The sequence below is a fragment of the Haemorhous mexicanus genome, chromosome 1, assembly GCF_027477595.1.
Source record: "Haemorhous mexicanus isolate bHaeMex1 chromosome 1, bHaeMex1.pri, whole genome shotgun sequence".
Lineage (NCBI taxonomy): Eukaryota > Metazoa > Chordata > Aves > Passeriformes > Fringillidae > Haemorhous > Haemorhous mexicanus.
The window spans coordinates 153,918,037-153,932,645 of NC_082341.1; the positions used below are offsets into that span (position 1 = coordinate 153,918,037).

Below are 14,609 nucleotides of genomic sequence, written 5' to 3' on the forward strand. Positions count from 1 at the left end.
GAACCAGTCTGAGGAAAAAACCCTGAAACAAAAACCTGTAGAAAGAATAAATCATTTTTCAGCTTTTGAACTCAAATGAGCACTATGGGGTTGGCACATCAAATATATTTCTACATGAACAACAAACCTCCAAACCTGCATGGAATATTTCTCCAGTCACAGCACACTGGTACTACTTGCACAGCAGAAGTGTCTGCCCAAATCCAATGAAAGGCCCACAGAGGGGGAGCACAGGAGACTAAAAACTCCTTGACCAGCACCACAGGCTGGTGGAATCATTGCAGGAACTTCCTGGACACTGATATGGAAGAAATCTCTTCAGACTGTCACCACAATTCATTCTGGTCTTTTTATGCATGAAAAGAAGCCTTTTAGTCAGTCAGGCTAAAATAGGAAAAGATAACAGCACCAGTCTACTCAACTGTGATGGGAATCTGAAACACTGTAATTTATTAGCATTGAGGGCATTTTCAACTATATTATCTTATTAATCAGTGAAACAGCTGGGTGAGTTAAGAAGCAACTCCCTCCTCCATGAACCTGGAGACTAATGACTTGCTCAAGGTTTGTAAAATTAATCTGCAGTAAACTTTAAGCTTGAATGTCTCCCAGTGCTGTGACCATATGGCAGAGCTAAAGCTCTAACAAAGTCTTTATATTCCTCAAATTACTTAATAATTACTTGATTTGAATTTATAACTATGCCATTTATGGCAAGTCTCTTAAGTCTTTCTTTTCAGAAGTGAGCTGTGCAGTGCAATAAAGCTGAGCTGTGACATAGTCATAAGTGCTCAAGATACAAATTTTCATCTAAAAATTTAATTACATTTCTCAGCTTTGTCTTTTTGGAGTGTATTGAGTGTTAAAAAACTGCCAATAATTTTTCAGCCTCAAGCAAAGGCCACCTTTTTCCCCACCAACTAACTCAAAAGGAGCTAAGAAATACAAGTCCTACACAAGAAACTCTTTCAGACCTGAGCACAGGGCAGACCTTCATGTGGAGCACAGCAATCATGTCACAGAGCCTGCTCTGTGCTCTGCAAGCAGAAGTGATTCAATAAAAATGAATTTGTTTTTCCATCCTGCTCACGGCTTTGCTGGTGATCAGCCTCAAGCCAGGGCACACAGGTCCTTCCACAAGGCAGCATCTCCTTCATTCAGAGCACTCTGAAGTGCTGTAACACTGACATCAGGTTTTTTTCCCCTCTCCTGTTTGTTGTGTTTTCACATTTGGCTTCTGCTCTATAGGAAACCTCCTGAAAGTCTCTTTTACTCACAAACATTTTTTTTTTCCCTTCATGATAAAATCTCACTTAAATCATGCTTACCTCCTTTAAAACAGTGGTTGTTTTTTTCTATTCAAACTGAAATTTCAGCTGAATGTCATGACTAGACTGGCAGCTCCCTCAAACAGGATCTGTTCCTAAGCAGCACCTCTCATTTCACTGCCATGATCAGGAGTTAATCACAATGATTAAAATTTAACATTGTTATGTTACAAATTTGTGATTTTAAAGCAGAACCTGGAAAGTTGCTGAGAAGCCCCTCTTCCAGGATCCTAAAATCCTTCAGCTCCTATACAGATATTTGCTCCAAGAGATCAAATCCTCCATGGGGCATGTTACTGAATATATCTAAACCATGGGGACAGAGAGGCAAAGGCACAACCAGACTTATTAGAAACTCCTGCCATCATTTCATGATGCACTTAGAGCTGCACCCCTTTGAGTTTAAAATGCTGCCTGTGTTACTGACAGCAGCTGCACCAGCTGGGGAACAGGATAACAAACCAGTTTCTCTTTAATATACTTATTTTCCTCTTAAGGGTTTGTGTCCTGGGGTTTGCTACTCAGGTGCCTTGAACACTTTGCTTTATCAGCTGAAACAGGGACTGTATTTTCAGAGACCTTTTAATTACCTTCACCAAATAAGCTCATACTAAAGCTGCAAAACCAGCACCTGCTTTAAGCAAGACCAACCCTGTGGGACATCCTAAAATGCTCTTCAGACACATCCCTTGTGCTGGCTACTGCAGGACAGCTCACCTCTCCCTTCCTGTCATCTTCCCACTCACAGCTCCCTCCCCACAAAAACATCATTTTACAACAGCACCTGAATATCCAAATGCCAGGAGGGACTGCTTGGAACCACAGGAGCCTTTAGGTTGAAAAAGACCCTTAAAATCATCTAATCCAACCCTTAACCCAGCACTGCCAAGAACTCGCCAAGACTTGCTCAATCCTCTGCCTGTTCAGTGAAACACATGGGCTTGAAATGTCATATTCTGTGGTACTGCATGGAAAGCAGCATTTGAGCTAGGATTAAAAAAATTCATGAATTCTCCAGGGCAAAGGAGGCACAGCGAATAGCCAAGGGATGCAAAAGCATATTTATTCTTCCTAGGCATATTTACATAAGCAAGGAAGAGGCAGAAGAAACCAAAGAACTCTGTGTCAGGAGGAATTTATGTAAAAAGGGAGCAAGCAGCTACTGTTGTACTGATTTCATTTTATGAAAAACTTTTTGTAATATAGAATGGACCAGATAAGGTATTATTTTTGGAAATATGTGTATCTGGAAATACAAGATCACCTTACCAAGGCTAATGTTTGCTATTTAAAAACAAACTGCTGGCCAAAGTAAGTTCCTTTAGACTTGAGCAGAGCATTTTAATAAGGTGTCTCCAAGCCAAACAGTGGAAATATAGTCAATAAAATTAGAGTTAACTGGTGTGCTGCTTCTTACACATTTGATACACTATTTGCACAGAGCAAGTAGTTTAGCCTTACCATTTCCTGAGGGTACACCCTTGGCTAAGTACAAAGAACTCTTTTTAATGCAGATGCAGAGGGAGAAGGAGGTAAAAGCTGCAATTCCCTTTCAGCTAAAACACTCATTGTTTCTGGTGAATCACAGCAACTTCAGCCAAAACATCAGATGACTACCAAAGAAATCTAAAATCCAACTGATTTGGTTTCACTTATTTACAGTAATTTATAATCTTACACACAAATGTGTTGAGGCATGAAATCACTATACTTTTCAAAAGGAGGGGAATCTGGCAGGCATCTTAGACACACAGTGTCTACTGCAAGGAACAGAGAATTTGAGGAATTAAGGTAGACAACACCAGAAGAAAGAGAAGCAGCAAGAGGCAAGAAATTTGTGGTGAAACCTGGTTCAGTGACTCCCAGATCCAGCAATTTGCTGCTTTGGATTCTTGAAAACAACTTCATCCCTCACTAGTTTGAAAGAACCTTTACTTAAAGGAGGAGAAAAAAAAAATCAAGAGGATTTACAAACCTATCTTTGTGTGCTTTGGAGTATGGAGCACTTGGAAAAGACCAAGTTTTCACTTCACCAGACAAGAAATATTCCTAAGTATGTCAGTAAGTACTTAAAAAAGACAAGGTGTCTTTCATGAACAGGTTCCTTTTTAAACCTGCAAAGCTCCAGACAAATACCTGAACTTTCAAACCACCAAATCATGTTTCACACTGGGTTTGGATGTTGCTGGTTTATCCCAGTTTTGGTGGGGAACTCGCTGTGAAACTTCCCTTTTGAACTAAGTGTATTATTATTATAAATGTATATGACTTTTTAATCTTTTTGCTGAATCTCTGTTTTAGATTTTTGCTATTTATCTTTAGCATTGGGAGAGCTCTAAACAAAGGGGAGCAGTGTCAGTGAAATCAAACAGCAGAGTTAATTTATGATTTATCCATCAAAGGTGTGGAGCAGTTGTAGATGTCACTGAGCCACAAAAACTCATCTGAAACCCCAGGCTCTGAGCCCCTGCAGTGTCAGCAGAGAAAAGCTCCTGTTCTGCACCCCACAGCTGCCTCTGCCCTGGCTGCTGTCAGGCCCTGCTGCCCTGGACTGGGCTGAGCTACATGCAGAGCTGGTGCCTCCCTTGTCCCACTGATGGGTGAGCCCTGTCTGACAGCAGCAGTGACACTTCTCCACATCCACACCAAGCATCAAATCATTTATAGCAACCTGATTCCTTGGGGGATTCAAGGGATTCTTACAGAAAGCAGCTTCTGAGAATAACCCCTGTCATGTGGGCTCATCTCAGCAATCTGCCTCTGCTTTAAATTTAGTTTGATGACACACTCAGTGCACGTTAATTAACTTTGGGGGGGGAAACACAACAACAACAAAAAGTATTTACATGTTCTGTGTCATTATATTACAAGAAGAACAAACCCTTGAGACTAAATATTAAATGCATTGGCTTAAACCATTCCAGCATTCCCAGTGGTTTGTAGCATGGCATAAAAACAAGCATCAAGCACAGTAATTTTATTGTGGAAAGATAGAAAACATTCCTACAATACAAAAATAACATCTAATTGTTTTTTTTTTTTTTTTTGTATTGGCAAGAATGAGGATGATATCTGCTGGTTTTATTTGATTGCACTGCTCACAGGAGCCAGCTTTGCAGTGTCCCTGACATTCACCTGATCAAGCAGCTCACCTCCAGCACTGCTCTCATTTTCCCCTCATCCACTTTCACGTGATGCTCTCAATGCCAGAGCTGGGGGCAGTACAACTCACTTCCTACACCACTTTCAAAATGCTACTTTACAAAGAAGTGCTTGTGCTCTGAAACACCTAAGAACTTCAGAAGACACTTAAATTTGCAAAGTCAGAGTGACAGGAAGAAAGGTTCATGAAGTCAACATTTATTATTGTTTTTATTATTAAAAGTATTATTGGCATGCTCAGAAAAACTGAAGGAGTGAAAATCTGAGGCTGCAAACAGCCTTTTCTGTCCTGAAAATTAGCCTTTTTGAGGGTGAGTGGAATAATTACAAAAGCACAGAGCTAATCTCTTCAGAAATTTCAACTTTTTTCAACAGCTAAAATGAGCCACACAGGTAAGAATCCAAAGAGAACATGCTGAGCATGCTTCATGCTTATCTACCTGATCTAGCATGCTTGCTTGCCAGGCACTGAGGAAGAAGAGCTGCTATTTGACTCTGAGAGGCCACAGTAACTGGTGAAGCTCTATTACCCCACTGCAGCTTCGTCCTCATTTTATCTCAGATCCTCTCACCTGTTTTCTTGCAGTGTCTATTTGAGTTTCCTGTGCCAAGCAGTGAATCTTAAATATCTTTTAGAAGTGGGTAAGGGTGGGGAAAGGAATCTGAGAAGTAGGAAATTAATTAAATGTCTATGTATCTTTCCTCCTTATTGGATGAAATATGTTGGGGTTTTGAGTACTTGCCACTAAGAGCTCACAGAAATGTAAAAGTGGGGCTGAAGCCTCCCTCTAAGGGGAGGGAAATCCACTGAGTCACAGTATTGGTTCTTCAAGTTTGTGACTAAATACCAGAAACCTATTGAAACGTAATATAATCATAATATAAATCTTAATAATACAGATCATACTATAAATACTTTTTTGCATTAAAATTCCCTTAAAAATATTATGTATAATGAATTAGAAATACAATTTCTACTAAGACACTACTAAGACTCAATCCATCAAAATTATTTAAGATTCTGTAACAGGAACATATTTTCTCTCAAGCATAAAAGCTCCATGTTAACTTAGAGAATTCTTAGAAACCTATAAAGAACAGAAACAACATGTATTACCTCACATACCCATCCTTCAATTAACTTGTCATTCTGAATAGCAAAAATTAAATGCTTTTATCTAAACAGCTACAGAAAAACAGCTATTAGGTTTCTCCTTCCTGTAAAGCAATGATTAATATTTAATTGCCTATTTTCCCTTTTCAAAGCTGCTCCCTCACAATTAGCACATACTCAGGTAATTTCAGTTCTAGCCAAGACATTCTACTTCATCCCAAAGTTAAGAGGAAATTCTGACAAGCTTTGAAGTAACTGCACAGGTGTAGCTGTTGTATAAAAGTTTCTCTTTAGAAACTTCTCTAGGAAGGCAGCACAGCTCCAGCTTGGGGCAGTCAGCAGCCCTGGAGCAGCAGGGAGTGGAAAAGCTGCCTGCACCTCTGCCAGCTCCAGAAATAAACTCAGCTGCTGGCTTTGGATGAGCCTTACCTGACACAGAGACTGTGTGAGACCTCACTCCTTGCTTCTCATTGTTGGCCAGCCTGGAAAACAGAAGTTGGAAGTGCTGAATGCTGTACATTCTTCACAAGCACTGGGAGTTCATCCCAACAGGCACCTACTGTAATTAGCAGGGCTGAGCCACCTCCCCAGCCTCAGGACGAGCAGGGGGGAGAAGGCAGAGAGGAATCTACCACTGCATCCTGTCTGGGGGAGTGAGAGTGGCTTTTCATCAGCACAACAAGTCACAGAAACCTGGTGAGTTTGAAGGAAACCACAAAACCCAAACTGTGCACACTTTTAAGATGTGTGTAACCTGACTGTGCTTATACTTTCTGTGTGATCTGGGGGAAATGGGATATGAATTGAGTTTCTGTCTGTAAAAAGACTTATCCTGGACTATTTTGAATTAATTTACATGTCAAACATAGAAAACCAATTGAATTTAAATGTAGCTATTTATAAATAAACAGTGCAAACTGTTTAGCATCACTCCTATAATTAAATTTATTGATGGATTCAAAAGAAACAGCCTGAACCCCAGTCAAGTCTTTTCCAAAACATCCTGCTTTTGTTATTGTCAAATATGGGATGCATTAGGCACTTCTGTTCTCTGATTTTCTTTCTGGTATCTTTGTAGTTTAATACTACTGTGATCTTTTTATGCCCTACCTGCTATTTGTCCTGGAATCCAAAAGCAACAATAAAAATTATTGTTATAAAGAAGTTCCAAAAGCATCGCTATTTTTCAAAACTTTTTTTTAATATAGGAGAAAAGAAAGCACAAAACTTACTTTGGTATGGATGGTAAAGCTCTTTCACCTTCTGTGTAAACAAGAAGAAAACAGGATTAAAGCTTTTGCACGTTTTCAAATAACCTCTCTCAAAGTGAAATATACACATGCCTGAAACAATAATCATCACAATCTCTCAGGGAAACTGAGAGAACTCAAAGAATGTTCTATACATGTATAAACAGCAGCATTATCAACAACTCCTTCTACCCACTCACACAGACCTTCAGGCAAACTCTCATCTGAGGAAACAACGTACACAGAATATAAAAGCTGGTTTTTATTCTTAACAAATAACTCCAATAAATCACTTGCAGAAGGTGTGACGCTATCTCATCTCACTGGTAAGAAATGCTTTTCTTTTATCTCCAAGATGTCCTAAGTTCTAACATATAAATAAAACAATTCAATCCAACTTGAATTTCCAAGCAAGACAACTGAAATAAATCATTAAAGCACATATTATCATATTGATTTCACACTGGCTTGAGACTATACAATAATAATGTTTTGTGCCAGAAAGTAAGTCAGCTTTTTGTACACTACATTCAAATCCTTGCCAGTCTTTCTTTGAAAATGCTAATGTGTGTGAGACCTTGGATGTACTTATTCAAAGGGGTTTTTTTCCTATTGGATTTGATGAAACCCTTGGCATTCCTGTGGGGATGTTACTAATCCTTTAGCAAAACACCTTTGCAGTAGATTGGAGTATGCAGGGGAGGAGAGAAGATGGGTAATAAAGTGTCTTTCACTCTCTAAATCAATGTAGCTCTGATAAAGTGCCCTGAGAGAAAGGCCACACTTGCAGAAAATGGTGACATAAAATGTTCAACAAAATAATGTAAATTCTCATTTGTTTTTCTCCCATGTTAAAATTTCCAGGAATTATAGGTGTAAACAACAGTCTCACCTTTGCGTATTAAGAGACTGAGCAGAGAAATACCCAAAAGCCACACTCAACATGGCAAAATACACTATTTTGATTCATTTTTTCTCCTATCTACAGGTAGAAAAGCATCATTTGTCTCAGCTCAAAACATCAGTCTGTTTTGATCTGTCTGATTGAGGGTGTTGAAAAAGAAGTTGCAGAAAAGAAGAGGAACCAGAAGCTGCAATTTCCAAACCCTGGAGCAGCTCAGCAAGGGGACAAGAACAAGCACCTGGAACTGGGGGGCAGAGGGAGAACAGTAAGATTATATCAGCAGGTGGGAGATAAAGGTACTGTGATATGTTAGGGTAAGTGATACCTTTTGGGAAGGAAACAAAAGGCACAGATCCTCAGAGGTAGTGTGGAGTAACAAATATGAGACCAAGGGAGTGGAGGTGCAGCCTGGCAGTAAAGCCTGAGGGACAGGTACCCAAAAGAGAGACTGTAATGGGCACAAAAGGTTCAATCTGACTGAAACTGGGCAAAAGACACCAAGCTTGAAGAAAAAGGCACAAGAGTCCTGCCCACTGCTATGCAAGCCTCCCCAGGGCTGTAAAGAACACTCAAAAGAACCTTAATTTTTACATGACACCTACAGCTGTCAGCATTAGCTGTGAACTCATCCTGGGTTCTGGTTTACACCAATTTATGCTGCTGCTTCTGGTTGTTCCAATGCTGCTCTTAGACTTGGCAATGGATTTCAGGCTTAAATGGTGCTGATTAATCACACATGTTACTGCTGGAACACAGTGTCTTCCTCTGCTTTAAAAGAACTTCACTAAATTGCACAGGTAATCTTATTATTCTGTATTTTTAAATCAAGGTAATGGATGCACAATTAATAAGCAGCTACTCAAAATAATTCTCCTTGCTCTTTAATATGTAGCTCCATTGCATGTTAACTGCATCCTATTCAAACTGAATTCTAAAGATGGAATTTTAATTTCCCCTAAGGCTTCTTTTTGGTAAAGTATCATATCTGGGGACTTCAGAAAGATCAGTGAATGATTTCATTAGACTTGATAGAAATTATTTCATAACACTTGCAGGGCCACAATGCCTCATATGTTCAAGATCCTGAGATCAGATAAGATCTGACTTTTCCCTCCTCCAACCTCCTAAGAAAGTGAGAAATACCACAGGTGGCAACTGCTGGTGTGTGCTGAAGTCAAACACTGCCTATCAAAGAGGATCTAAAGGAGATAAAGAGAGAATCTGACTTTCCACTGTGATATTAAATTTCTTTAAAGAAGAGAATCTCATTCTGCTCCCACAAGGCTCCATCCCACTTTCTGAACAGTTTCCTATCAGTGCAAAGTGCAAAGCAAGGGTCATAATAAAATGTAATAAATCATAACAAAACAAAATCTTGATTCCCTTGTAATAGCAAATCCATTCTCAGCCCTTTGTGAGAAAAGGAGAGTGTGAATAGAAGTGGTCTTACATAGTGAGCAGTAGTTTGATGTAGTCAATGAGTTTGAAGAACAAGAAAAGAAGTGAAGGAAAGGTGAAAGAATTGAAGGGAAAGTAAAGGAAAGGTGAGAATTGAAGCAGTCTGGAAAACTGTGAGGAAAAGATGGGATAGACAAAGAAAAGCAGAGACTCTGACCCAAGTGAAATGAGTATTTGCTTCCAGATCCACTGGGAAATCAAGGAGCACACATGGGTCCACCATACTCAAAACTGTTCCACCTGATTATCCCCCTTCTCACTGTCCCCTGCTGAACTCCACAGGACATAAGTGGCTTTGTGCTTATTTGCATCAGAGCAAGAGATCTGGACCCTTGTCCTCTGCTGATGGAGCTGGGAGATGTGGACAAGGCAGGCTCAGCCCTGGGAGGAAGGAAGGAGCACCCAGAACTGCCTGGAAGCCACAACCTGGTGCCTGCAGGGACTGGTGAAAGGGACAACACACCCCATTTGTGTGCTGGAGTCAAGTGCAGGGCTGTAAATGGACAGGGGAAGCTGGAAAAGCAAGTAGATGTTTAAAAAAAAACAAAACGAAAAACACCACACAAAGGTATCCAGGTATCAAAAAAACCTCATACACTATTAAGTAGTACCAGAGGTGCAAGGGGATTGTAGTACTAGGGGGTTGGAACATATGATTTTTAAAGGTATTCTTCCATGATTCTAGGCCTCCTCCATCACTGGATATAATTAAAGAAAAAAATAATCAGCATGGAACTCCTGATCCTGCAGACACCCACATGCTCTGGATACAAACTGCTCACTTCAGGCACTGGTGCTCAAGCTGGTGCTCATCCTTTTACAGTTTATATCCCAAATAAAATACCAATATTCATTAGTACCCCTGCAGGTCTGAAGTCAAAATTTCTTACTAACAGCATCCCAGTTAAGGCATATGGTGTTTTTCACAAGCTGAAACCCACAACATTTTTGCCCAATTTTCTGTTTTTTAAAGAAATGGGATTGCTGTGAAAGCAAAATCACCGAGGGGCCAAACTACAGAGGTAACAGTATCCTAAAAATGGGAACACATGTTATCAAGCCATTAAATAAAAATCATGCCCAGGGTAAATCTGTGTGAAAACAAAAAGCACTTAAGTGGAGAACTTCACCAACTATTTAGATTTGGTATTTTTGAACACTTCCCTGGGCAGCTTGTTCCAATGCCTAACCACCCTTTTGGGGAAGAAATTTTCCAAACATCCAATTTAAACCTCCTCTGGAACAACTTGGGACTGTTTGCTCATGTCCTGTAACTTGTTACCTGGAAGAAGAGACCAACCCTCATCTGGCTACAGCTTCCTTTCAAGTGGTTGTAGAGAGTGATAAACACCCCACAACCTGATAATCAGGTCAACTTTAATGAATTTTTTCATTTGTGCTCTTGGCCTGTAAGAGTTAAGTGTGATATGGAAATACAAATATGAAGTGTAACATTTCCACATGGGTCTAAAGGGACCTATACATCTAAATATTTATGAAAAATAAAACAAACTGAATGGAAAAATGCCAAATACTGTCCAGGTCTTGAACATCACCAAGTGCTCTCCCCAAATTAAGAGGAACTGGATCATAATGGATTGCATGACAGATATCACAAAACCAGGCTCTGTTAGTAATCAAGAAAGACAATTTATGAGGACACTTGCAATAAATGTAAATTTACAACAAAGAGGGCATGGGAAAGCTCAAAAGGGGGATCAAACACATCTGAGGGATCAAGAGTTGCTCCATGATTTATTTCTGATGTGTCTTACACAATCAAAGCTCACCATGGAGGGATCTGGGAATGCAGATCATGATGGGGACAGCTCTCCTAAGAAATGGTTAATGTATATGTTGGGTATTGCTATGAACTTCAAAAAAAGAAACCTCAGACAAAAGAAACCCAGAATTTATTTTAACTAGAGGGGTTTTCTTCATGAATGCATAAAGAGGACTGTTCCCACAGTGCTACCTAATGTTCCTGTTCAATCGCTGCTCATTTGCTCCATGTTAAAATTCTGTGTTACAAGAATAGCACACAAATAAACAACCTGCATCAGAAGTATTGATTTATTCTGCATTCACACCTACCAGAAACCTCAGTGCAGGGCACAGAAAAATCAGAGATATTGTCCTTCAGAGAGCTCAGCCTAGAAGATGTAGCAGCTGCTGCTAAGAAAGCCAGGTAGGAGCAAGACAGGAATTAGAAAGAAAAATTGCAAATAGAACAGATCAGTTTTGATGGGCATCACCACCAGTTTGGAAGTGGCAAGGACTGGACAAAGTCCACATGTGCCCCTAAAGGAAAAGCAGAGACAGAGTCAGAGCCATCCATTCATTCAGGGAAGAGGTCATGTATAGACATGAAAAGTTTTATAAGATCAACTGAGGCCACAACAGTTCAAGCTGGGAAGCAGCCAATCCACTGGCATTAGAAGGAAAGTTTTGGGAGTGAATAATAAGGATTGTAGCAGACCCCAAACCATGGTTTCTCAGAAAAGAAGAGGCACAAAAGACCACCACTCATAGGCACACACTAGTGCAGAGACATGGAAATCTTGGATTGTGATGCCTGTTTTATTTTTAGAACAATAAACTGTTATTATCTCTGTTGCTAGCTTATCCTTTTAGTGTGTCTGATTTTGGGGCTAATGGTTCATTATCACCAAGTTGTGCACCAGGTTGGCTTGGAGAGCTGAGTTTGTGTTGAGGGAAGATTTTCATTTGTGTGGAGATAAAGCTGCACAACTCACACAGGTTCTAAGAAAACTGCTTGTGTTGGAGCTAAAGGTCACTCCCACACACTGAGGGTCAGAAATAACAAAAAACCATGCAGATTTAAGAATAATTTGAAACATTACCATGTGCTGTAAAAATATACAAAATATTTATGTCAAAATCTAAGACTCTAAGGTCACATTTCTTTATTAGTGAATGCTCAAGTTTAAGTTTGGGGATTTTTTTGAGCCACGCACAGGGGAGGACGTTATAGAAGGACCTGGAAAAGACCTGAACTATATTAATAACATCACCCCAGGGAAAACCTGTGGCAGGAAAAAAGCAAGAATGTGGCTAAAAGAGACTCAGTTTCACATTGGAGAGATGCTGAGATAGTTTATGTACTTTCCTGTACTACAAACATGGAAGAAGGAAATAATTTATTGTTCTAGAAAGCAGCAAAGTTGGATGAATTCCCATGGGTAAAGATGAGAACGACATGAAAGAAGAAAATTTAATTCTTAAGCAGCTTTGCTTACATATTTTTCAATAACTAAAGCTGTCTGAAACTGGAAACAATTCTAATGAAATGTAATCAAATTCTTTCTAAAACAAGGGGTACCTGCAACCTCATCTCACTTCTTGAGAGATACTACAAAAACAACTGATAGCCACTATAAAACATATCTCTGCTTTAGTTCTATTTTATGAGAGAAACTCATGAGACCTCTTGAGGTTTTTTTTTAATTTTTTAAATGGAGATATTTCACTACCTAGCAGAAAGGCAGAAACTAAAAAATTACCACTCACAAATGCATTTTAACCAACCTCACCGAATTTCCCCTTGTGTATTGGTAATCATGTTATAAGACAACACACCCCTGTTAGGAGTGCCTTTAATAATTACAATTCACTTCTGCCAGTTAAGTTTGGAATTAGTGTAAAGCAGTGATTGCTGACATCAGCCTAAGCAATTCTCAGCCACTAAGCAATTTTTGATGCAATAACAATTTACTATCAGCGTTTCTCATGGCTCCTCCCTGAGAGAAAAGAGCCCCCCAAGTGAGAGTTTTTCTGCTACCTCTGTCTAGTATTCAAATGCAGAATGAGCTGTGAGCAGCTCTGAGGCTGGAGGTGTCCTTACCTTTCTGAGGCCTGATGATGAAGGACTGCGTGGCCCCGTTGACCAGCCGGCAGTAGCCGTCGATCAGGTCTGCCATGTTCTCTGCAATGGTTAAGGATGGTGCTGTCACTGTCAGAGGCTACAGAAGGGAAAAAAACAAGGCACCAACAAAGAGGAATTATTGCAGTTGCAGACACTGAGTGGAACAGCTGTGTCATTGCATCAGAACTTTACACACGCCTGCAAAGCGTAAACAGAAGAATGTGGGTGAGCAGGGAGATTCCTGCTTTAGCTTTTGTGCAGTAAATTTCAAGCAGGAGGTTCAGAAAGCACAGCTGGTAAAACCCTCCATCTAATGTAGTGTTAATTTGGGCTTATGAAGTGTAAACCACTGTTAAATACAACTGCTATGACTTTCAGGGTTATAATTAAGACAATTCTGAAGAAGTTGCTTATTCCTTGAAGTTCTCACAGGTGGAATCTTTTTCCCACCCTCTGCAGCAATTTGTTCTTTGCCTAAAAACAGCCCTTCCCAATTTCAAGAATGATTTAAAAAAAATAAAATGTGTACAGTGGAAAAAGAAATGAGAGACATACAGGCAAGCTATTAATTTCAATACTATCAACATTCATCACTCTCTGCACAGATCTGCCACCCTCCCTCAATCCTGCTCTTCCACTGCTTTCTGGCACGCTGGACCAAGAAAAAGATTTGATTTCACTTCCAGCGCTGCTTCCATGTAATACAAGGGAACAAATTTTCCTTCTTTCATATTTCCTCCTTACATAAAAGTGGAATTGCTCTGTTTCCTCTCTAGGATACAATACATATGCACAGGCTGCTATTAAATTGTATTTAGGAGCTTCTGGTTTTATATTAAGCTTCTTCTAAGAACATCAAAGTCTACAAGCACCAGATGCAAAACATAAAACATGAAATGAACTTTAAATTTATTTTAAAACCAAACCCAGAACAAAAGTCCAATATAGAGAATATCCACATTAGGAGTGAGTTACATCCCACTCCTTGAAAGGAAAAACAAAGCAGCAAGTTTATCACCACATACAGTATCCAAAACATACCTCAGGGGCACCTGCTATCTTGAGTTGCAACATCCCTTTTCTGTCCTTGTCTTCACTGTTTGAATACTGAATGGTTTGCACTTGATTGAAATCTGCTAGATGGGTTGGCTGCAGAAAGACAACACAAAAAATGAGGGGAAAAAATCAAAATTACAGCAAATGAGCCTGCCTTGATCCCTAGTGTTGCAAAAGGACAGGGAGACTTTGATCCCCAAACTACATGAGCAGAAATCTGTTCTCTGTTTCTTTCTAGAGTTTCATTGCCACTCACTCCCAAGACACACAAACATCCAGAGTGGCTGGAAAAGGAACCCAGCTCCACTGTACCCACAGAGGTCACTGTTGAGCAGTGCCAGGCACACTCTGAAGTGAGAACAACCTCTTGGGGGCCAAAAGAGAAAACTCAACAGGTTAAAAGCACATGGACACATTCCCAGCACCCCTCCAGACTGCTGGAAAAGGTTTG

General features: G+C 39.9%; 1 protein-coding gene across 5 annotated transcripts in view; it reads right to left on the minus strand.

The window, feature by feature from the left end:
- PTK2 (protein tyrosine kinase 2) overlaps window positions 1–14,609 on the minus strand; it is a 195,961-nt gene that overhangs the window by 48,755 nt on the left and 132,597 nt on the right. For 4 of the 5 annotated variants that reach the window (XM_059867647.1, XM_059867663.1, XM_059867639.1 and 1 more), the window contains 4 exons: window positions 14,144–14,251; window positions 13,082–13,199; window positions 6,837–6,867; window positions 6,034–6,086 (listed from right to left, as the gene is read on the minus strand). In XM_059867647.1, coding sequence (XP_059723630.1) covers window positions 6,034–6,086; window positions 6,837–6,867; window positions 13,082–13,199; window positions 14,144–14,251 — 310 coding nt within the window. Of the gene's footprint in view, window positions 1–6,033; window positions 6,087–6,836; window positions 6,868–13,081; window positions 13,200–14,143; window positions 14,252–14,609 lie in introns of those variants that run through there. The other variant, XM_059867672.1, reaches the window with a different exon arrangement.